This window comes from Girardinichthys multiradiatus, chromosome 5 (genome assembly GCF_021462225.1).
Source record: "Girardinichthys multiradiatus isolate DD_20200921_A chromosome 5, DD_fGirMul_XY1, whole genome shotgun sequence".
In the NCBI taxonomy this organism is placed as follows: domain Eukaryota; kingdom Metazoa; phylum Chordata; class Actinopteri; order Cyprinodontiformes; family Goodeidae; genus Girardinichthys; species Girardinichthys multiradiatus.
The window spans coordinates 6,905,996-6,931,281 of record NC_061798.1 but is presented as its reverse complement, the minus strand read 5'-3'; the positions used below and the strand labels follow the sequence as shown (position 1 = coordinate 6,931,281).

The following is a 25,286-nucleotide window of genomic DNA, read 5'->3' as shown; positions in this document are numbered from 1 at the left end:
TAAATATTATTGAGCCACTTTGGGGAGTTTTGGAGGAGTGAGTCAGGAAACGTTTTCCTCCACCACTATCACGTAGTGACCTGGCCACTATCCTGCAAGAAGAATGGCTTAAAATCCCTCTGACCACTGTGCAGGACTTGTATATGTCATTCCCAAGACGAATTAACGCTGTATTGGCCGCAAAAGGAGGCCCTACACCATACTAATAAATTATTGTGGTCTAAAACCGGGTGTTTCAGTTTCATTGTCCAACCCCTGTATTACTAATAATAATACCTTCACGGAATCACCCTTCAGAAGATCTGAACTATATTTTTTAACACACTTTAGTCATTTACATGTTAACTTGCTCAGCCAGCTACATTCCCTGAAGTCTTAATCATGGAACCTGTGTGAAGCCACACTAATCAGTATTATTAGTGTTTGTTAATGTGTAGTCCTGCATGCTCTGTACCTCACTTTACACCTTCTCACCATCTCGGCTTTTTGGCTACCTCAGAGGAACAACTGTGATAGGTTGTTTTTAACCTCCCATTCTGCCTTGATCATTTCACAACATGGTATCATGGCAAGGAAAAATAATTTTCATACCCGGCTTATAAACACTATGAAGTCATTATTGTTAATCTCAAGAAAAAGACAAAGGCCAATTTCTTTTAAACAAAAAGTAATTTTCAAGCAGTTGGTTAGCTGTCATTCTGATAAATTACCTAAAATATATATTTTAAAGGGTTATGTGGAGCGTGAACCCATTAGTTTCCCTCATCCTTTAGAGGCAGTCCTAATAGTTTCCATTCCAGCCATTGACTGTGAGAGTGAAATTTACCAGTGGTGAGTGGGTGATGTTGTCTCTCGTGTCTGGGGCATGTGAGTGGAGTGTGATGTTCTTTTCCTGGTTGTTGGTGTTTAATGTGTTCACAGATTACCCATCTGATTAGCCAGCTGACTAGGCCAAGGCTCCAAACTCAGCACTGACGTCACTTTAATCTGCTCACCTTTCCTGCCTGACCCATACTGCAGTACTATCCCAGAACTATATCTATATATTGTTGGATCATAAAACTTGTCTTCTCAAGGCACTTTATAAAGAAGGGTCAATTCAGTCAAATCATACAGATTCCAAATCAGGTACATACATTACAATTAATCCTAATTAACAAACAATGCTGTCAAATTCAGTTTATTATTCATATTGGGGATTTGAGAAGACAGAGCATGCAAAATAACACAGAAGCACTGATCCAGGAGTACCTTCTATGGAAAAGGAAAGTAAAACATAATTGGTAGTAGATCCTTCAGTGGCTTCATCTTGGAGAGAAAGGCAGCTAAGAAGATGAGCCAGTTTTTCTGTGTATAGGATGAAAGAGAGCAGATACAGTTAGTTACAGTAGAAGCTCAGCCAGTAGCTATGTCTAGGAGAGACAGGGTTAACATTGAAAGACTGGGCCAAGTGTATCATCTGTAGAAGGTGAGCACTAAGTTGTTGACAGCAGCAGCTCAGCCGATGTCCCCCTCCAGGAAGGTGCCACAGTTAAACAGAGCCAGGTCAGATGTAGCTTCTAGGGAGGGGAAAAACAGACAACTTAAAATGTAAAGCTGAAATAACAGCACATAATGCAAAATTGGAGAGTAGTATGAGAATGTAGCAGAGAGTAAAAGTGGTCATTATGTCCTCCAGCAGCCTAAGCATATAGCAGCATAACTACAGAGATAGCTCAGGATAACCTAAGCAACTCTAACTATAAGCTTTATCAAAAGGAAAGCAGTAAGCCTAGCCTTAAAAGTAGACAGGGTTTCTACTAAAACATATTGTAAAATGTTTCTACCTAGACATAATTATTATAAAATAACCCCAAGAAGAACAACTTCACCTGATGAGAGTAAAGATATTCGTAGAAATGCTCCAGGCAAAGATTTGTGGCTGATTACCTGTCTGCATTTTCTGCAGTTTTTTCCAATACAGATTTTAGCCAATTCTGATTTCTCTTTCCTCTCCTCTGCTTTTTTCTGAGTGCATTCATTAATTATATATAAGACCAGATTATTTTCCACCATGCTTGAGAGAACGGTCTGTAAAATAGGGTCTTCCTAATGTTAAACCAAGATTAAATGATTTGGAGTTCATATTCTAAACAGTCTTTAACATCTTGTATGAGAGATTACCAGATTAGCTTCTGTTAGTGTGCTCAGCATTAGAAACTATGAATAGGAGTCTCCATTTGTATTCCCTAGAGAATGCAGACCCCTACCTTAACTTGGAGACCTAAGGACTGCCAACATTTCCAAATCCAGCAGGTGCCATTAGAAAGAGACACTGAAAGATCAAAACGATCAAACAGAAGACTTTGCCTTAATATGTCGGTACCACTTGAGAACCAGTGGCACATGGCATCTTTTGTGGTCATGATTAGGAAACAAAATGACTAGTTGTAGTGTAATGTTGTAGCAATGTGAATGGACATACCTCTGTAGAAGATACATTTCCTTTTAACCTTTTCTACACATCGTTGCTTCCTCTGACTTTGGATTTTAACACCTCACTGGTACTAATAAATTCTAACTTTGGGTCTCCTTCCCCCAACATGACACCGAAGAGTGTTGTTACTACGACCTGTTAGCGCCTTGGTGTGATGTGTTCTGTGATCAGGAAAAAAACATCATTTTGAGTTTCCACCAGGCAAGTCACCAGTTAAGGCTAGTCAAGCTGAAAATTGTTAGATTCTTACTTTTTTCTCATTCTTTCCCCCTCCAGGTTGGTCCGGCAGGATCCCAGTTTGGACTTCTTGCTTGCCTCTTCGTTGAGCTTTTCCAAGGTTGGCAGATGCTGGAAAAGCCCTGGAAGGCCTTCCTCAAACTCCTGGGCATTGTGCTCTTCCTCTTCCTGTGTGGCCTTCTGCCGTGGATCGACAACATCGCCCACATCTTTGGCTTTATCGCTGGCATGCTGCTGTCCTTCGCCTTCCTGCCCTACGTTACCTTCGGAACCTTTGACAAATACCGCAAGCGGATCCTCATCGCTTTCTCCTTGCTTGCCTACGTCGGGCTCTTCTCTTCCCTCATGGTTTGGTTTTATATTTACCCAATTAACCTCCACTGGCTGGAGCATCTCACCTGCCTTCCCTTCACAAGCAAGTTTTGTGAAAAGTATGATATAGACCACAACATTAACGACGTGGTGCGCTAATCTTCAGGTCTGCTCTCTGTATGAGAGTTCGCTTCCGGGTCATGTGTTTTGTAAGAATTTGAACATTAGAATTTTTATCTTATGAATCAAACTGAACGCTTCCCCTCTCCCTGATCTACTGGCTCCGACTCCTAGAACTCATTCAAGCATTCCAGTCCTCAGGCAGGTCTGGCATAACCAGGTTTTGGGCATTTCCTCAACTCCCCAGAATCAAAAGGACAAGAAAATACAGTTTCATCGAGGGTCACATCAATAGAGAATATGGGAGCACCTCTGCCCTACAGTCGCCGTCCCTTTCAGTCAGCAGGCAATGCTCACCTCGGGGAGGCAAAGCACAGACTGTTGTTTCAAGGAATTTTAAATGAAAATGCCTCAGATACTTCCTATGAGTAATTCTTCTTCTCAGTATTTGCTTTCAACACTACAAAAGAAGTCTGTGGTCCTGCTGCTCTTTGATAAAGTAAAACATTTTTTCTTGTGGCCTGTTGTAAGGATGTAAAGAATGGTTAATGCTCCAATAATGTCCAAGGGTAAAGGACTATTTCACTTTTTTCCCCCAGATTTCAGCCCTTTTTTTAATCAGCTGTAGTAAAAAAAAAAAAAAACACCTTGAAGCCTGTACATAATTATCCTACACTGCATATGTGTTTTTTTTACATATAGTGTGGAATCTTTGAACCCTTTGTTGCAATCACTTCAAAGGTTCCAAAAAGTGTAATTTTCTTTCTGCTTTTCACCCCCTTAGACAGCCTTGGATCAGGTACTGTGCTCTGCTAAAGTATTCACACCCTTTCAACTGTTCCACAGCGCCTTTTTTGGGATTCAATGTAAAAGACCAACACAAAGCATCATATAATTCTGAACAAGGAGGAAAATATGTGGTTTAAATATTTTTACAAAAAAAAAAAAACATCAAAATGGTGCAGCCATTTGTCTTCAGAATGAATTTATTAAGAGAACCTGTCTGTGTGTAATTTAACCTCAGGATAAATACAGATGTGAACTAGCAGAGACCAAGGAACACAGCAGACAACACCATCCCCATATGGAAGCAAGATTGTGGCAGCATCATGCTGTGGAGATGAGTTTTTTGAGAAAGGACTGACAAAATGCTCATAATTGATGGGTAACTAGATAGAAATAAATATAAAACCTTACTTGAAGAAAACCTGTTGATGGCTGCAAAAACATGAGACTGGAGTGAAAGTTTACCTTCCAACAGGACAGTGACCCAGAACGTAGAACCAGAACTATATCCATGTGTTAAAATGGCCCAGTCAAAGTCTAGACCTAAATCCAGTATAGAATCTGTGACAAAACTTTTCTTTCATTTTGACAGCAGTAGAGCTATTTTGAAAAGATTTGGCAAAATTTTCAGTCTCCAGAAAAATAGCTGATAAAGACATATCCCAAAAGACTTGAAGTTGTAAATGCAGCAAAGGTGGTTCTACAAAGTATGGACTTTGAGGAGTGGTCTACTAATCTACACCATTCTTCACATTTTTACATTTCAAAAATCCTGAAAACCAAGTAGAATTCTCCTTCCCCTTCAAAATTATGCACTGCTTAATTGTGATCACATAAAAATTCCCCCAACAAACTGTGAAAAACATCAAGTTGTATGAATACTTTTGCACGGCACCCTGCAGTTTTAAAACCATAAAAATAGAAAAACTTTGAAAAAACCCTTTTCTTAACTGCTGAATTAAAAAAGCACTAATCGAATGCAAACCTCATCATCGTAGGCATTGCTGACCGTATGTTCCATATAGCGATCTAAATATGCAGCTGCAAAAGTTAAAGTGAAAGATCAGTCGTCCACTCTGATACCACTTGCTGCCTTAAACAAACAGATGTCTCACTACTATGGATCCTTCTATGGAAGAACTTTGTGAATTATAAAGCAAACATGTCCGTGGCCCTCCCCACAAGCTGCTTTTTCATGCTCAGATATTTAGCTTGCATTTTACTGTCACAAATATTTTGTCCCTCCATAGAATGTCTATATTTGTGTGATACCTTGATGCCACTCTCCATGATCATATTTATTTTAGGATTAAACTCTACAAAGCTTTTTTATTGTAAGTTTTACCACTGAGGTAAGACGATTGGTCCATTTTTCCCTCTTTATTTCCGTGCCAGCTTCTTGCTTCCATTGATTCATGGCTGTCCATGTTGCTGTTTTAACGGGTCCATGACAATGTGAGGAGGGAAAGTGTGAGAACTCTGAAAGGTGAAACATTTTTTACAGGATGTAAGTATTTGGCTAAGTCTCGGCCCGCTGCTGCTTGAAAAGCCACAGTAATGTGAGGAGGATTATGTAGGCTTAGTAAGATCAGTGAGACTGACTCACCAATCATCTGGTATTTATGAGAAAACGAGTGATAAACATGGTTAAACAGGATTTTTTTTCGGGAAACCTTACTGTGTCTTTTAGTATCTGAGCGAGTGAAACAGCTCACATCAATCATTAAGACTCCACGCTGCGGCTCCACTGCTGTGTGTCAGGACCAAATAGTTCATATTGGGGCTTTTCTATTTATTTGAGGGTAAAAAAGGGAACATTTCTATTAAACCGTCATGGTGATGGCCTTGATGCTGTTCTGGTTTGCTTCACTTTTAATAAAGCTGTTAAAAATGTTGATTTAAAGAAGCCATTTTAAAATAAACACCACTAAAGTATACTTGTTTTTAAAGTTGTTGTTTTTTTTTGTTTATTCTTGTCAACCTTTTCTTATTTTTATCAATTTCTCAGTAAAAATATCTACATAATCCAAAGCTCTAAAGTATGTACTAAAAACCACCAGTTTTGGGGGTTTTTTCCAGAACGGCTGCGCCCCAGTTTTACAGCTCTGGAAAGAACTGAGACTACTTTTACATTTCTCACATTGTACTATTTATTGGTACAGTGCTGTGAAAAGTATTTCCCCCGTTACAGATCTCTTCTGTTTCTGCAGTTTCGCCACATCCGTGTTTACCTGATAATTTGCTTGATAATTTAAAGGATTTCTTACGTAAATACCAAATGCAGTTTTCAATGATCATCTATTAAGGGGAAAAAAAAACTCCAGTTTTTGGTATGCCGAGTTAATTTTTAATAGCCACACCTAGGCCTGATGACTGCCAGACCTGTAGAATCGAGAAATTACTTAAATAGAACCTGTCTGACAACATGAAGTAGGGTAAAATATTTCAAATACCAACCCACCATGCCCAAAGTTAAATCCAGTCAAGGAACAGATTAGAAACAAAGTCAGTGACATCCTTCAGTCTGAAATGGTTATAAAGCCATTTCTAAGGCTTTGGACCTTCCCAGAAGTGGCCAGTCTACCATAATTACTTCAAGAGGGCATCAGCAACATATCCAGGAGGTCGTAAAAGAACCCTGAACAACATCTAAAGCTCTGCAGGCCTCACTTGCCTGAGGCTTTGTTCAAAATGGCATCAAAACAGAGTTTCAAGGCCCAAGCCACTGCTGAGGGAAAGGAACACAAACATCCAAGTCGCTTTTTCAAAGAAAGATTATCCCAAAGACCTTTGGGAAAATATTCTTTAGACTGAAAAGCAAGAAGGAGAAATGTATAGAACGTGTGCATCCTGTTGTAGCATTACAAAAAATAGCATCATTCCTACAGTGTTTGCTCAGTTTTCTGCTCTGACAGAAAATCCGGAAGAACAACTGGCTGGTTTCAGACCTTAAACTCAAGCTCACCCAGGGTATTCAACAGAGCTATCTATCCACAGCGCACAGCCATGTCCACCTCTGAATTAAAAAAAAAAATTAAGGCTTTGGAGTTTTCAGTTTGTCATTATGGGATATGTTATGTAGATTTATTTCTAAAAATATACGTCTAAATTGGTTTTAGAATAAGTCTATAAGGTAACAAAATATGGGAAATTGAAGCAACACTTACAGATGCTGATTTCAGAAAAAAAGCAGTTGTCTCAAGTATTTCCACCGCATTATGTTTATTGATAGTTTTGGGGGGTTTATTGAAAAAACAAATATGTAAACAGTTACACACAGAACAAATTCTGAAAATAAAACCTTTATATGTTAAGAACAAAGAAGTACAATAAAATATTTATCCACTGAGGTCTTAGGAGGCAAACATGGTGACAACCAACAAGAAAAACTACAATTTCTTTCTATTTCACTGTTCTGTGGGTTTTATACTTGTTATTTATGACTGTTAGTATCTGTTTTTATAGATACTGTACACACCTGATAGTCCAAGAGACTGACAAGATGTCCACTAACAGGAACATGAATATAAGCATGATGTGACAGAGGCCCATTTCTTTTAACCACTAGCTGCAAGGCTGCATGATAAACCAATTTTCCATGATGCACAGTGAGCAGGATGGTAAGTCTATAGAGCTCACTGTGACACAACAGAGCAAATGGGTTGGCAGAGACAAAATTGGCCTTCTTCAACAGCCATCCAAGTCCCCTCATCTAAATCCTAGAGAAACCTGTAGTGGGAGCTGAAGAGAAGAGCAGCAGAGAGGATTCTGGATGAGGACTCTCGAACATCTCTCTCTGTATGCTCCATCCTTGTAAAATGTAACAGAAGAACAAGTGTTCTATTGACAAAAGATGGTTGTACAAAGTATTAATGATAATTGTCACTATTCAAAAACATTTTTTCCTAACATGAATGTTTTTCCCCTAGCAGAATAAATGTGCTGAAATAAAGATTCGATTTTTTGTTGTAATATCTGTGAGATTATGTCACCACAATAAAGGAGGCATTATTTCAAGGCTTTTTGCACATCTTTACGAGTACCAATAAATGTGTCCTCATCTGTAAGTATAAATGTCTTTAAGTGGCTGTAAAGACCCAAATTCAATGTTTATTTTGTTGGGTCTGAACCATAACAGACTAATTACAGTAAGGAGTGCATGAAAAACAAAAGGCAACTTGCAGTTTATTAAATGTCTTGCACTTCCAAGTTTTTCAAAGACATTTGAAGTTACTGCTTGCATTCTGTGCTTTAATGACTAAATTTCTTACCCTTCAGCAAAAACCTTAATGGGCTTTCAGTCGTAAACATGTTGTCCAACAGTTGCTGAAAGCTGGAGAGCAGCTACTCTTTTGACTGGCCACTAAACATTTTTCGCCCAGAGATTAGCCAAATCTCTGCACCACTCACATGCAGCCAACAACACTGTCTCCTTCCCTGTCTCCAGTGGGTGTCTGAACCCCCCACCCTCACGTGGGTTAAACAGAGGGAATCTACACAAAGTCTCTTCCTTCAGCATCCACTGTTGCGACGCATGAAGGCGTGGCCCCTGACCGGGTAAAACATCTCCGTGAAGCTAAGGTGTCCCACGGTGATCTCAGTGGGGCCCAGCACCTTGAATCCTGACTTCTGGTAGAAGGGAACCAGGAAGTCTTCACACATGAGAACTGCACGCCGCACGTATGGGTGACAGCGGAGGTACTGCAGGTACCGCCACATCAGAATAGAGCCTTTCCCCTGCTGCCTGAAGGTCCGGTGGACAGCCAGAACATGGATATGGACCGTAGTTCCATGAGGTTTATGAAGTGTCAATGCATCCTGGAGAACAGAGATCAACAGGAGAGCTATAGGATTATGTAAACCAGAAAGGGGCAGCCAAGAACCAACTGACAGCCATACTAGTAGTCAACAACTAGCAATAAAATCTGAAAAAGCTAAAAAATATAAACATGACATCTAATTTAGTACATATCATTACATAATAATTCAGGTAATAGGATGACTAACCAATGAAGTCTGAGTATGAAGACTCTGTATTTTTTAAATTCCAAAGAGCATCCCAAAATCCAGAGTTAATCAAACATAAGTTTAAACTTAAACCCCCCAGAACCCAGAGGATGAACCGATACCTCTGGCAGTTTAGCATTAGTCTGAACCTTCTTGAAATCGCTTCAGTCGAGTTCTTGAGTCTAAAATAGCATTCAACATTAAAATACTGGAAAATTAAACATTGTATAAATTTGAGTTTTGTGAAATAATTTAAGCCGATGAATGGGTCAGGGCTGTTTGCTATCACATACATGATTTTGCCTGAAAGGGGAAACTATAACTTTCATGATACGATTTCTGGAACCGTTTGGATCACCCTCAGCTGGAATTTTATTTAAAACTTTTTTGTCAGTCTATATCTTTCCAGAAAAATTTGAGTTATTTAGGATTATCGTCATCCACTAAGAAGACCCAATATGCATTCTCCTCCCATAATCTTTTCTAACCTCCCCTTGCATTTGCCAGGTTAGGTGGCTAAAATGCCCTCTCCAGGTGCGCTCTGCTCTGTCTCACCATTGTAAGCCTCTCCTGGTCCCACAGAGAGCCGATGATGAACGCCACCAGACGCCCCTCTTCGAACCAGCCGAGAGAGAGCTCAGGGCACAGCGTGAGGAAGTGACGCACCTCATCTAGGTGGAGAGGGCACTCTCCGGACACTGAGATGAAGGCTGTGTGTGAAACACAAGGGAGATGTCAATAGAAGAAAATAGAATCTTGTGTAAGTGGAAATAGCCTTTGGATCAACTAATTATAAAGAAAAATCAAACAAGAGCAGGTTTGTGACCAGCTGATTTTAACCATTTTAAAACATGTCAAACTGTCTGTGGGATGCAGCAATACTATGGAGCTAAATTGGGGCCATAAAGTTTGTTCAAACGAAAACAATTTGAACCTGAAAAATAAAAGTTTCTTCAAACGAAAAAAACTTTAACCTGAAAAACAAAAGTTTGTTCAAAAGAAAAAAAATTGTATCTGAAAAATAAAAGTTTGTTTGGTCTTCACTAAATGGAGACCAAACATGTTTTAATAAAAAATGCACCAGAAACCAAAACCCGAGTCCAGTCCATGTGAAAAAAAGTCCAGGCTTAATTATGCAAGGATATTAGGAAAATACCGTCTCGTTTTGCCACTTAGTCTGGCGGTTCTTTTGCTTGATGTTGAGAACATGGGAAATCTCCAACACAGACTTAAAATGCTGTGCAAATCAGTCAAGATCATATTTTTTCCTCTGACATGTGCGTCGTGTATTCACGTAAGCTGCTTCTATCGGTGAAGCATGTTATCTTTCAAAACCAATCACATATATATAGAATAACGATGATGTATTACAGATAATTCCAGTTCCCACGGTCCCTGAATGCAACAGCCGGGAATATGTTGTTCAGCGCTGTGTTGAGCTGTCAATCATGATTCCTGACCCCTGTGATATGAGGCCCCGCCCCCCACGCCAAAACAGGGCCAAAAGTTTGAAGCCAAAAAAAAATCTACAAGTTTGAAAAAAAAACTTGAATCTGAAAAGTAGTTTTGAACTTGCTTGTAAATTTACCTGACTGACCCGATCAGCTGCTCGGCCAGTGTAACTTTAGCATAGTAACATAGTCAATGTTCAACTTGGAAAACTTGCAACAAATGTAACAACAGTCAAATAGAAATAGCTAAAATTAGCTAAAAATTTTATCTGATTAACTACCTGTTAGCTTTCCATCACTTTGAGGATTTAGTCACTTTTCTACAAACTCACTACTTTATAAAAGCTTTGACTACAGGTAAAATGAACTTTTGCTGATAACTTCACAAAACAACATTAAAAAAACCCAAACTACTTCTTCAAGGTATAAAAGTCTACTAAATTAGCAATAAAAATGTTAAATCTTTTATAAAAATGTGGCATGTACCATAGCTAAGACGTGATATTTCTTGGCAACCACTGCCTCAGGGTTAAGAAGCTTAGCCTGCTAGCAAGTTTGACTTTAGCATTAGCGCTGTGGCTAAACGAGCTTAACTTTTACAGAGTTGATACTTTTATTCAGGATACAACTCATAAACATGTCAGCATTACTTTTTTCTCCAAGCTAATAAGTTTAATTTTCACTTCAATTTCACTAATGTAAATGTTATGGTAGTAGGATATGTTACTGAAAAAAAAGAAACACATTACTTTTACAAACTTAGTTCTACAAACTTTCCAGAGGCCAATGTGTGGAAAACACTCAATGCTGAAGTGAGGAAGTGTTCTGTCATTTGCATGAGTCAGAGTAATTTTTCAAGCTTTTGAATCTCTATCAAAAGCTCACAAAATTACCCATTTAAAATGTGATCTTTGATTTGAATCACTTTTCATAAGCATGCTGTAACTTTACCAGATGGCTGGAAATATCCATCCAGATCGCAGTTGTGGTTGGTTGTCGTGTGTAGGCCACATATGATTTTTAAAACTAAGTCAAGGAATGTAGAATCTGTTATCAGTTGTTTTTGTGACTATGGGGCACTATTTGTAAAGTTACACCCCCAAGAGTTATCAGCAAACTTTTGTGACATTTGGCCTTCCATACAAATGTGGTGTGTCACTTTTGTCACATACATACATACATACATACATACATACATACATAGAAGCTTCTGCTGCCAACAATTTAATGCTCACCTTCTACCGATGATACACTTGGCCCTGTTTTTCAGTGTTTAACTCTGTTGTTCTCCTAGACATAGCTACTGACTGAGCTTTACTGTAACTAACTCTATGTGCTCTCTTTCAGACTCTAACCTTGAAAACTGGCTCATAGTTTATCTGTTCTTTCTTTCTAGATGAAACGACTAAAGGAGTTACATCCATTAACATTTACTTTTCCTTTCCATAGAAAGTACTCCTGGATCAGTGCTTCTTTGTTCTCTTTGTGTCTCTGCTCTGTTCTCTCAAACCCCCAGTCGGTCCTGGCAGAAGCCCGATCACACTGATCCTGGTTCTGCTGGAGGTTTCTTCCTGTTAAAAGGGAGTTTTTCCTCTCCACTGTCGCTACATGCATGCTCAGTATGAGGGATTGCTGCAAAGTCAACGCCAGTGACTGTCCACTGTCTCTACATGATCATCCAGGAGGAGTGACTGCTACAAGCCACTGTCTCCATGCAGTCTGCTGGGTTTCCTTAGATAGAAAAAACTTTTTATCCAATTTTAATAAATTGCTGAATCTGACTGCACTGTTAGGATTAATTGGAATGTATGAATCCGACTTGAAATCTGTATGATTTGATTGAATTGTCTTTGTAAAGTGCCTTGAGATGACGTGTTTTGAATTGGTGCTATATAGATAAAACTGAATTGCATTAAATTGAATTACATCACTGTTAATAAATTAGAATATGCATTTCGATAAGGCCCGTTTGTTGGATTAAAAGTAGATTTTTAAAACAACCTTTAAGCAGATATTAAACATACTCTTCACTAAGCCCAGATTTCTATATTTTTGTTTTCATTGGTCTGATGTAATATTCTACTCTTAAACGTCATGTTCCCATTAGCTGTAAGCAGAAAACCAATGTAATTAACAGAAATAACGGCTTAAAAACATCTGTGTGTAATTAATCTCTATAATGTTTTCCTTAGTTAATTGAGTTACTGAAATAAATGAACTTTTTAATAATGTGTGTGCGTGTGTCTGTGTGTATTTGTATTTGTTACAGGGTGAGGCACAAGTGAATGAAAAATTAACGACCCACATTTTTCGTTATGAAATAATAAATGTCATAAAGTACTGCTGTTAACTACTGACTTCAAGTCGCCCAGACTAAAGGACTGTAAAATCCTTAATTTCAATTCTCATATTATTCTCATAATATTTTAGATTAATTCACAAATATGATCACTGGTTCAAATTCATGTTTTAAAATTCAATGTGGATTAGTTGTGTCCATTTCTACTTGTTATGTCTCTTTTTTAAAATAAATAAATACATAAAAAGTAAGTAAACAAGTAAACACATTTTTAATACATTTTACTATTGCAAAAATGTAAAGGATATCCATTTATAATCATGAATAAGCTATGCAAGAGTAAAACGTGTTACAACCAACCATGGTCCACCCTAGACTTAGATGACTAATATTTAACTCCCTCCAAGAATCCCTTTTTTAACTATGAATAAAACTGTTTTGAGATTGAGTAATTATGATCTATTTATTGACTCAGCCGTAGCGCAGAGACTCTCCAAGGAAAAAGCCCGTTTACCTTCTCTCTCTATCTCGAACACGCTGATGGCATCCTCCGGGCTGAGGGAGCGAAACTCGCTGGCCGGCAGCGTGTGGCGGCGGCCCTGCGGCACCGGGGAGCGCACATGATGCAGCGGCTTCATGAGCGGCAGTGCGCTCAGCACAGACATCCTCCGGTCCTCTGTCTACAGAAACTATCAGATCAAAGACGCCGATACCGATGCCACCTATAACTGTTTAATCCGCGTGCGCCCGTGAACAATCTCCTCCACGCGCTGCAGGACTCGTGCGTAAAGACTGAGCTGGAAGCGGCGCGCCGGCAGGATTTATATGGGCGCGCAGGTGCGGCGGTTTCTAATCCCGGGGTGAGCTGGAAGCCCAAGCCTCCTTTCTTGGCCAACAACTTGAACAATAAATATATTTATTCGGGGTCAGCGGGGGTGTTCGTGTGTTTACAATGATCCTTGTCATGCGTCCATCATCAGATTTAGATTTCCTGGATCATGTGTTGAAGGACATAACGGAGCTTTTTTCCCCATTAAAGTCATGCCTCCGGGTTACAGCATGACGGCAGATACTAATATTAATCTTTCTGATTGGTAAACTGTATTTTTCCAGTCAATTACGTGGCACAACAAGGTCTGATTTATTTCTGCTTGTCTTGCCTAATTGGGGGATCTGCAGGACTTAAGGACATGATCTTATTTTTCTGTCGTAGACTTTCAGTCAGCTGAGCGTTGGTCCTTTAAGCACAGTTTACGTTTCTTTCCCTGCTTTATTTTCCAGTTCTGTAAGAGGATTACAGGATGTGTAGGAGCTTGTTTGTCACCTCAACAGCACCGAAGCTGTGGAGCTAATCATTGAGCGGACTGATTGGTTCATTATAAAATTATTTAGGCAGACAGAATTTCTAAAGTTAATTTTCAAAGAAAGGTAGATCATCTTACTATGCATATAAAGAACTAAAATTAAAAAAATCAAAAGTTGAAAAAGTCTCTAACTGATGAAGATTCACAGTTCCCTCTCTGCAAAAGGCATTTTGTTTTCCATAGTGATAAGCAGCTTTAGCCACATTCTTTCTCCCTCTGTCTACTCTGATGGATACAGAGCAGCCTGCTAGCACAAATCTAGCTGTCTATTATTAGTTTTTCATTTTTTAATGAGTTACAATAGCACCTCTCCCACTCTCCTGCTGGAAGGATAACCGTATTCTACCAAACTCCTACTGTAATATCTTGCTTCAAACCATGAAATATTTGACCCTTTATGGTAGAATCTGTTTACTGTTGCATTTTGAAAATGTTTTTCCCTCCAGGCAAACTCTGCTTAAAATTGTCAGTCAGTAATTTTCGACCACTTATTCCATAGTGGGTTCCAGGGAAGCTGGTGCCTTTCTCCAGCAGTCTGGACAGGCGTGTTTTTGGACTGTGGGAGGAAGCCGGAGTACCCAGTGAGAACCCACGCATGCACGGGGAGAACATGCAAACTCCATGTAGAAAGACCCCTGGCTAGGAATTGAACCCGGACCTTCTTGCTGCAAGGCAACAGTGCTACCAACTGCGTCACCATGCAGCCCTGCTTAAAATTGTTTACTGAATAATTTGTGAACTGTGGAAGCACAGTCGCAACAAAAGCAGAAATAAGCTTTTGTTATTATTATTTTGGACAATGGCCCCTTTTTTGTCCACTGCATGATCACTATGAGGAATTTTGTTTACCCTCAAACATCTTTGACATAATTCTGGTTAATTCAGGCATAAGAGACTGCTAAGCTTAAGAGGTGAACCAGTGTTGTGGAAATCTTATACTGGATCATTAGAGACCTAGTTATATGCCCCCTGTCACAAAGACACAATAACATTTTTTTTCTTTAATTGAATCTTTGAAATAAAAGAATTTCAGCACCAACAAAGTGATTCGCTGGAAGTCATTGGCACCTTTCTCAATTTTCTGAGCAAATCATACTTCGAGAAGCATTCCTCTGCATATTGTCAGGTACAATGAAGTGAATATAAAAACAGTCAGTGTCTACGGAAAAAGTAAAAGGAGCCTCAGGAATTAAATAAATAAATACAAAAAAAATCTTTCTATGTGGAGTGTTGTATTACAGTTAATCCCAAGTGTGGAAAGAAGAACAGGAGTATTTTATTACAGATGAATATTTATTGAAGAATAAACTGACAAGAGTAAAGGATGACCTATGGAAAATAGACCTTCCATAGGTCATCCTGTGACCAGTTCCATAGACTGGAAAATAGACTTGGGACCTTGTATGTATATAAATTCTTTATATTCAGTTAGATGTATTTAACTTTTTCTGATTTTATTTTTTAAAGAACACACAATTCCGAAATGATTTTATCCATCAAACAAACCCATCAGTGTTAGCACACAATGCCAACAGTGCTGTTATTAACCAATCAGTTATTAGAGCCACAATATTATTTAATCAAGAACTTATACTTGGTTACCATGAAATTATGAAACTGAAATAATTCTATGTGATGTTAACTTCCACTTTTATACATGGGTTTATCGTATAATGAATGGATGTATTCAATTTGTTATTGAGACAGAAATAATTATGGATTGATTTATTTTTTTTAAATGTGTCTATTTCTATTTTTGTTTTCAATATTAGAAATATTAATAGTCATTTACTCTTCTATTCCTTTATTATTACAATGTGGCAATTTTGACAAGCTCTAACTGTAGCAACTTAGAGAAAAGGCGAACACTTTCAAAATTGTAGACTTTGAGGTTGTGTTTAAGGGCGCCTCTTGGTGGTGATAAAGGGTGGTGCGTGATGACGCTCCTTAACAGCTACATACCACGTATCCCTCCGTCGCTACGTAAACACGTGGACCTCGCTGCTTCCAGTTTCAGGCTTCTTCACTCCGCCGTCGTCCTCGCGCTACGTACATCTCTCCTTGACAACAGCAGCGATGGCGGAGCCCGTAGCATCGGATGCGGTGGCAGCAACAAACGAAACAGCTACGGCAGCATCCCCAACACCCGGCCTTTCTCTCGCACCAAGCCCTGGATCGGAGCCTCCATCCATGGCTCTGTCTCCCACGGCAGACGGCTCCCAGCGGCTGCTGTTTTCCCACGACCTGGTTTCTGGACGTTATCGGGGTTCAGTCCGGTATGGCATAGTGCGGATGATTCACGGAGAGGAGGATTTTAACTCAGATTCGGACCTCGACGATGGCGGAGGGAGAGGTGGTGATGGTGGCGGGGGCGGCGGCGGCGGCGCAGGAGGAGGAGGAGGACGAGTCCCGTGTGGTTCGGATACTGAAAGTGCCGTGGACACCCCGAGTCGGCCTCTTGGCAGGGGATTTGTCCGCGTGCAGTGGTACCCTGAAGGAGCCAAGCAGGACATCAGAGAGACAAAGGTACCACCAGCAGCGGCTTTTATTTTAACTGGTTACACTGACAGCGGGTACCTGTTCAAGCTTGACTTTGATGCTACCTGTCTGTTCTTGTGTTTTTGGAGGAGATAAATCCGACACCAGTCAGTCAGGAATAAGGTTCCCCTAATCCATCAGCCTGAAACTACAAACCTAGCTCGCTAATTGGCTAGCATCCAAGCACACAAGCTAGCTAGCAGCCTAGCTGGCTGTCTCTTGTCTCTCGGCTGGTCCTGTCAGGCTAAACCGAGCGGTTCAATCTCACTGCTTCCTGCTAGCTGCTGTTAAAGACTGTGCATTAACTGAATGTTTGACCCAGGGGACTTCAACCCCTGGTCTGCTCATACCCTAAATGTTTTCACTGAACAGTCGACTGTGTGCAGGTGTCCAGCTAGCCAAACGACACCTATTGATTAGCTCATCCTTGTTTTACAGTTCCTCAGCTGGGTGTGACCAGGTTATGTAGCGAGAGATGAGCAGTTACTAATAAAATGCAACCCCGTGTTACTGAATGGAGAGACAGTCCTGGACAAACTTCACACAGAAACAGAGCCTCCATCAGAATTATTGTTGACACGAATCACTGCTTGTCAGCAGTGGACTATTGACAGAAAATGATATGGCTGTTTACATATCTGTAGATTCCTTGGTAACCAAACATGATCAGGTTCTCTGAGTAACCTGAGTCTGGGCCATACTCGTGTTGCAGAGATATTTACAAAAAGAAAATAATAATAATGCACCAATCTATGAACAAGTTGACCTGCTTAAGTCAATGACCCAAGTTTTGTGATGTTCTGATTGTGCTGCAGGTCTGGCGTCCATTAATTGAGAAGTGGGCATGCTTTGTTCCTGTTAAACATGTTTAGATGTTTGTCTCTGTATTTAATAAAGAAATGGGGAAGCGCCTGCTTCAGTCTGTGTGCATTAGATAGGACTTCTCTCCAGCTCTCCTAGGCGATAATGAGAAGGGTCAAAAGGTTCAAAGCAAAATGATAGTGGAAGAGCCGAGCAACCTAATTTCTTTTTCTGGATGGAGTCAGGTGAAGCCTATTTTAGTGCTGCTTTGCCTTGTTGTGTTTTTTTTCTGAGCTGAATGAGTAAAGTTCTGGTCTGTCATTCAGCCTGTCATAACAAAGGTTTACCATTGTTATTTGAACAATAACATTTGGACACTCCATGGCCTGAAAGGCTGCTACCAAAGCCTTCGCTGTGCAGTTGTGAGCATTTACTGTCTTTACGTTTTTCCTGAGACTCTAGTTTTAAATTCTCAGCAATGATTTTTCATTCATTCTAGCAAGATGATGAAAAACATTTTACAAGTACAGTACATTGTAAAAGTATTAATACACCTTAAAGCTTTTCCACATTTTGTCACTTTACAACCACAGACATCTGTGTAGATCAGCAGAAAGTAGTGCATGATTAAGACTTAAGAAAAATTATTAAAGGATTTCAACATTTTGTACAAATGAGTTCTGAAAAGTTTAACATGTACTCAGACTGCCTTCATTATGACACCTCTAAATAAACTCCAGTGCAGCCAATTACCCAAATGTGGAATAAACTTAGTAAATGGAGTCTGCCTGTGTGTTGAATCTCAGAATACATTCAGCTGTTCTGTGTAGGCCTCAGAGGTTTCTTAGAGACGTTTAGCAAATCATTAGCATCATGAAGACCAAGGAACACTGCAGACAGGTCAGTGAGAAAGTCGTGGAGAAGTTCAGGGCAGCGCTGGATTAAAATCCAAGATATCAACTTCTGAAAAGACTACTTTTCAGTCCAAAAATGGAAATACATAATGCAACTTGAAACCATCTAAAGTGGCAAGGAGGACATTAGTCAGACAAGTAGCCAACAGTAACTCTGGAGGAGCTACAGAGATCAACGGTTCAGGTTGGATAATCTGCAGTCAGGACTATTTGTTCTGCACTCCAGTCTTTATGGAAAAGAGGCATGAAGGGAGATGCTGTTAAAAAGATGCAGTTTATTTGTAAAGAATTTTGAATACCAGACATCACTTTCCTTTCACTTCACTTCTGACTGCTTTGTGTTGGCCTATTGCATAAAACACCATTAATGTACTTTAAGAGTTGTGGTTGGAACCTGACAAAATGTGAAAAGTTGAAGGGGTTCCAGCACTCTTGCAAGGGCGTTGTGGCAAACTCTTAAGTGTATATCGGCCATCTGTAGCTTCAGGTGTTTTATGAAAACTGAGCTATTTTGCATCAGAAAGATTCGTCTTTTGACATGTTAGCGTTTCATAAATTTGTATACATTTATTTGAAACGGCGTGGCACACAAACAGCAGTTTTAATGAACATATTTTAGCATGTATGCTGCTTCACTGAGCCGGTCCGTTTGACTGTATGGTACATTTTTGGACCAGTTGTTTCCAAACATGTGAGACCAGGCCTGGCTGAATAGAACGTTTATCTCTGATTTGCAGACTTGCTAAGAACATGGTGATAAGCTGCCACACACCCTCTCATATCAATACAGATACTAACACATTTTTTATTTGATCTTCCTAGACTTAAATTATGAAAACAATCTAGAACCAGATTTTAAGGAGGAAAACCCAGCACTCCAGAGCTATACCAACTCCTATGCTCTCCGTTCTGGGATTTATAGATCACAGAAGCTCCCATTACAACAGAGGGCTCTGTGGACGGGTAATTTGGGATTACTGAAAGAGAAATTAATCTATATTGGATGAGCAGGGGAAGTGGCTCAGTGTCTTGCACATGAGAAAGTGTCTGACACCATTTTAAGCCATGCAGTTCTGCACAATTTTGCGCTGTACGGTCTGGTTTAATTTGAAGCTGCATAGTTAGAAGAGTAGATATGGGTCTGAAGGCTGTTGGACTGACAGGATGTCATCCAGCACCTCTCATATGTGACTGTTTGCACTCTACTTACAGTACGTGTGGGAAGTGCGCCATTAAAATAAGTTATAACACCACATTTGCAGGACTTCATTTATTTCTGGTGTTATTTGTGTTTAGTTTGTCACTAATCTTTGGTTTGATTCAGTTACTTTAAAATGTGAGGGGAATCTCTTCTTTGTTGCTGCCTTTTGTTTATATATGCTCCAAAACCTTTGTTGCTATCATTAAATAGATATGGTGAGTAAATGAGGATTGTTTTCAGCAAATAACACTTAACTGCTAGTATGCTGGAATTGGTTGGTATATGCACAACTACAATCACTTCTGCAACCAAACCTTCAACAGTTGTTGATAACTGAGGACCATTCAGTTATTAGTAGGCGTGTTTAGAAGTTTGGACACCTGAAAAGAGGTAAAAACCTTTTTAATAATGTAATAAAATGAGTTTCTGTTGTTGGGGATGTGCAACGCAGAGGAGATAAAAGAAAATGTTTCTACAGAAAATTGTTTTGCTCATGCAGATTTATTTATTTTCTACAGAATACAGATGACATTTTAACAAAGAACATCTGGTATTTCTAATGTTTACTTCAGGCTACAGAGGGACTTCAGGACATTGCTGTTTTCACTTGTAGAGAGGAGAGCGCCATATTTGTATGTGTGATCAAAAGTTTTGCTTACCTTTTCATTATAGCTGACCTACTGTATGTGAACTACATGGATGTTAAATAAGGCTTATCAACATACGCAGTTAGTGGATAATGCAAGTGGGTTGCTGTCAATGTAAGGCACACAGAAAGTGAAAGCGTGTGTTGTGAGATTTTCCTGAGTCAGTGCTTCATGTGGGGGTCAGTTAACTTTAGTGACACTAGAAACATATTTGTCTGGTGTGCTTTGTTTAAACTATTTTGCAGAGAGGGGCATGGTGATAAAATACTTATACCATCTTGTGTTTCTCAACTGCATTCATTTGTTTTCAGTAATATGCACATCTGTAAATGTGAAGCTTTGGTAGTCTATCTGCAGCTCATGGCACCAACCTGTTAATTCTTAATAACTGATGAGCTTTAGATCTGTGTTTGAGTGCAGGTGTGCTTCAGGACACCAGAGTTCCCTGTCTTTAACTTTCAGTGTTCATTTGGTCACAAGTCAGTCAGGAGCACAGCTGACTTATTTGATTATACTGAAGGCTTCCAGACTGTTGCATTGAGAGCCTGAATAAGCTGTTAGTCCTTGGTATAGGATGTTTTCTCATAATTGGTAGAGATTCACCAATAGACCCCCCCCCCCCAAAAAAAAAATATTGGGGGTTCAGACACGTATATGTATAAATAATTCACTTTTTTCTTTTTTTTCCTCTAAAGTTTATATTTTTCTACTTATTGTCTGTGTGCTGTGAGCGTGTGAAACCGAAGTCAAATTCATTGTTTGTGCACAAAATTCTGACCAATAAAGCTGATTCTGATTGGAATTAAACCGTTTTCAGCTTTACTGGTCCTGAACAGTGATTGGCTGGTCCAAAAGTCAAAAATTCAAATCCTTTTCCTATCAGTGAATGCACCACACTAGGTTGTACTAACAGCAACACTCTTCAGTGTGGATGTTGTTACAGCAGGAAGAGGCTGCTACAACAGAGTGAGACTTTGGCTTGCCATTTTGCCATCCGGTTCTTTAGAAGTTTTGCTTGTTTCGTACCTCACATTTTCGGGTACAAAAAGCATCAATCTGCCACCAGACATCATTACCTGTCCATATCAGGGATGTTTTGTTGAACTGGTGAAAGGCAATGTGTTGCCCTTCGAATGTGTTGTAGCCACATTGTTTGAACCATAGTTTTCATGACTGAGATGCTAACGCTCATAAACAGTGGTGGGGACGTCATGATGACTGAAAAGAAAGAGAAGAGTGAGGAAAATATGGGTTAGTCCCAATAATCGTAATATATTCTTTGCAAATTTCAACAACAATTTCACATTTTCACAAAATAGTTGGTGCAGACTTACCCACATGTGAAGTGAATTTAGGTTCACTACTGTATATACACGACCCAGCTCAGGGTCTCTGCTGACCTGCAGGTTGCTGCAGCAGTCTCCTCTGGTTAGTTGTTTTTCCATGCCTTGTGGGGGGTAGGTTTAGTCCAGGTGAGTTGATTGAAGCAAAATCTTTTGTTTGGGTGGAGCAGCTGGAGGGTGGAGGTGGGTATGGTAACGAAACTTACAAGGAAGGTGACAGCAGGTCTGACTGCTGCTGATTTCACTGCAGGCAGAAATGGGTTGAGGGGAAAGGTAACTGCGATTGAGAAAGATGGGTGGGATGTATGAGGGAAAGCAACTTGGGCAGCAGGTTTAGTCTTAAAACTGTTTGGAGAAATATAATGTAGTAGAATAAAAGTAAAACCAGGTCCTGACTTAATCAAACAGGCTGTGTTTGGTACCAGATGGCTGTTATGGTAATGTGGAGCCTCCTGCTTCTTGAAATTGTATCATCCCACCTTCTGTTCTCTGAACCATTTAAAATGTTAATTGGCTTTTGCTATGTTGTCTTTCATCAAATCCTGGACTTGCTCTTGTTTTAATCTTTTATTGTTAACAGCGTTCTAAAGTTAGTAATAACGTTCTAACAGATTGGTTTGGTTTCTGACAGGATCGTATGTGTTTTCATGCTGTAATGCTCGGAAACGGCAGGACCACTGTTTCTATAACCCAAGAGCTGCTTTCAGGGGTCAGTTGATTGGTCGAAAAATATCAGAGGGAGACAGATGCTCTTTTAGTATTCGAGATGGAGCAGTTTATGCTCAGGAAGAAAATCCCAGGCAGCTTATGTGATGTTTCAGGCACAATAAAAGCAGGAAAACTCAGATATGCTTTAGCGTAGCTCTTTTTTTGTAAGCCAGTTCTGTCAGCATGCCGAATGGTGTTGACTTCATGCAAACCACACTCACTGCAGTACTCCCTTTTAACAGCAGATGTCATTGCAGATAAAAACTGCCTCTGTTCAACAAGAGGTTGCAGAAGAAGAAAGTGGAAGTAGTGAGACTGTACGAGGTTTATGTAACAGTTTGCAATAAAGATTCATTTGGTGGGCATATTTCTCTGTGTATACTGTGTTGTGAATGAGTCTAATGTCCTTAACAGATTCCCTTAGTTTTGTCACACAAGTTTTCAAATCATATTTTATTTATGAAGGGAAAACATTCAATATTTAAACCAACATGGCCCTACGCCAAAATGCTTTAATCGAGTCACACTGAAGGATTTTCAGCATAGCGGCCTGTTTAAGGCTGCACCACAGCATCTGACAAAACTGCATGCCTGTGATACCTAAGGGGTATTTAGACCTTACCATCAGTCATACAGGGAGGAAAGATGCATAAGTGAATCTGTGCACAGTAAAATAACAAAGCGAGCTCAAGTTGTCAAAGGTTCTTCGCCGTTTGTGGTCACTACAACAGATCAGATTTTACGGTGGCCTAAAATTGCCAAATGTAAAGAATCAAACTATGAGGATACCCACCATTACTGCAAGATGGAAAAGGCCTTGTGTTATTAAAACTTTAGTTATTTTTGGTTGGTTTGGCTCATATACACTTTGGTTGAGATTTCCCAATAAAAATCTTATGTTCGATACCAGTTTTGAGTCATTTATTTGCCGAGACAGAGTGACAGTCCGATGCCTGGACTCTTATCCACACATTTTCACTTCATACCAATAGTCAGTTATATGTAAGCAATAATTTCCAAGTGCCGAAGTGCTGGAAATGACCTTTTGGAAGCTGCTGTTTCCATGGTATTGCACTGTGAGAAGAGTCCCTTGTGCATAACTGGGTGAAGTGTAAGCACTGAGCAGCTCGGCTTGTCATCCTCCTAAATTGTTTGTGTTAAATTGTAAACTGGTAGTTTCTCAGAGTTTCTCCTCAATTGCTTGGTTTTATTCTCTGCAGTGTGAGATCCAAAAACCAGCTGAGCATGAAGGGCAGGCTGTTCCTGATCGATCAGGAATCTGTACGGTTTGCCATGAGGCCAAGCAGTGACTTTGGGTAATCCTCCAGAATGTGTGTAATAATGAGATGCTGTATTCCATAGGTGAAGGTGTACTTTTTATCTAGCTCTGGTACGGTTGTTGGCTATGTCCTTTTGAGAGGGAACGGCGTACCATGGCTGCAGCAGCTTCAGAGGTAATGAATACTAATATTGTCATCCAGACTGATGAATTTGGTCATCTGGTCTGGAATCGTTTTAGCTCGTAGCGTTGTCTCCTGGAAAATTGTCTCTTCTCCTGACAGTTTCCTGTAAAGTGTGTTGCTTTGACTCTCTCACTTTCAGAGTTAACTGGTTGACCTGGTTGTATTCTGGAGAGTAGCTCTTTTACTGGCGCCTTGAAATACCTGAACTGTTAGCTTTGTACGTAGTGTCTGAACTGTTTTCATTTTCTATTTAAACCACAGACACATTAGCAACTCTACTTAGTACAACCCATCATGTTTTACGTGCTGCTGACATAAAACAATAGAGTTGGGAGGTAACAGACATTCAGGAGATTTAGTTCATTTTGCTTTTCTGATCCCTTTAGAAACACGATGTTGGATGCATTTGATCCAAACGTTTTGCTTAGAAAATATTTTTTTTCAGGGACTAGAAGTTAATTTAGAGGCTCTTGGCTCTCCTAATGTGTGTTGTACATTGACAGAAATGAAACTGAAGTTGGCAGGTGCTTCAGGTGGGCTTGCAGACGTTATAATCTGGGACATGAGGCTGCTGCCAAGGCCCGCCTCACATCTCTCTGGAACAAAAAACCCTGGTTTCGGGTTTTAAGCAGGTGCCAGGAAGTTTCAGGAACACAACCAGATGTACGTTCAACTTGTGTGGTGAGCACACAGTTTCATTTAATTGTCTCGTTGTACTCACTGTATCTAAAAGCAAAACCAGAACCTGCTGTAGGTGATAGTTAGGTGCTATCCCTTTGTAAATACTGAAATAGTAAAATCACACAGCATTTTAAGGGTTCTTGTGTAACCTAACGTAGCCTTAGAAATAATTATTATTAGAGATTCACCATAAGAGATTTGTGGCTTTTTCCTGATCTCTGGTTTTTGTAAAATGTTGGCCTTTTTTGTAGATGTTTGCCTTAAGAACTTTAATAAAAACCAAATTAGAACAGCATTCAATATATTCGTTTTTGGCCTCTATGCCAGGAACCCTCATTAATTATTTATATCAGGAGCAGAGCACATGATGCTGTGTGTTTGAGATAAATAGTTGTTGTAGATGGTGATGGCTGTGGGCAGAAAAGATCTTCTGTAGTGGTCAGTATTATAGCAGTTCTGATCTGTTTTTGTATAACTGTTTCATGAAGAGGATACTCAGGGTTGTCCGCTGAGTTCTGCATTTTGTGTTTAATTTTTTTGTACTATCGGCTGCTGAGGTTCTAACGGAGTCCACAGAACAGAACTAGTCTCCAGTCCAGTCTGTTGTCGAGGTGTACATTGGTATCTATACTCCTCCACCGCCTCTACTTCTTCTCCCATGATAAAATAGTGTTTGTCCTATTCCTGGTTCACCTACAAGTATTTTCTCTGTTTTGGTCACATTCAAGATGTGATGATTATCTCCAACCCATCTCACAAAGTGGTCCACCAGCTGTCTGCAGTCTCTCTTCTTCATTTCTGATCCACCCTACGACTGCAGAATCATCCGAGTATTTCTGCAGATGACAGGAGTCTGTCTTGTACTGGAAGTCTGAGGTGTACAGAGTGAAAAGAAGTGGTGAGAGTACAGTCCCTTGTGGTGCTCCTGGCCACCTGGT

At 39.8% G+C, this 25,286-nt stretch overlaps 3 protein-coding genes across 3 annotated transcripts in view; 2 read left to right on the top strand and 1 right to left on the bottom strand.

Annotated features, from left to right (window-relative positions):
* Positions 1-5,868, top strand: part of LOC124868480 (inactive rhomboid protein 2-like) — a 48,348-nt gene extending 42,480 nt beyond the window's left edge. Inside the window, exon 18 of the mRNA XM_047365832.1 lies at positions 2,753-5,868. Within this exon, the coding sequence (XP_047221788.1) occupies positions 2,753-3,184 (432 nt within the window). The 3' untranslated portion in view covers positions 3,185-5,868. The remainder of the gene's footprint in view (positions 1-2,752) is intronic.
* Positions 5,869-7,134: 1,266 nt separating this feature from the next.
* On the bottom strand, positions 7,135-13,467 carry aanat1 (arylalkylamine N-acetyltransferase 1). Its single transcript, XM_047365833.1, has 3 exons — positions 13,203-13,467; positions 9,494-9,648; positions 7,135-8,749 (listed from the first exon to the last, which is right to left on the bottom strand). The coding sequence occupies exons 1-3, from the start codon at positions 13,351-13,353 to the stop codon at positions 8,444-8,446; spliced, it is 612 nt and encodes a 203-aa protein (XP_047221789.1). The 5' UTR covers positions 13,354-13,467; the 3' UTR covers positions 7,135-8,443.
* A 2,549-nt stretch (positions 13,468-16,016) lies between these two features.
* ube2o (ubiquitin-conjugating enzyme E2O) overlaps positions 16,017-25,286 on the top strand; it is a 49,419-nt gene continuing 40,149 nt past the window's right edge. Inside the window, exon 1 of the mRNA XM_047365831.1 lies at positions 16,017-16,578. Within this exon, the coding sequence (XP_047221787.1) occupies positions 16,129-16,578 (450 nt within the window). The 5' untranslated portion in view covers positions 16,017-16,128. The remainder of the gene's footprint in view (positions 16,579-25,286) is intronic.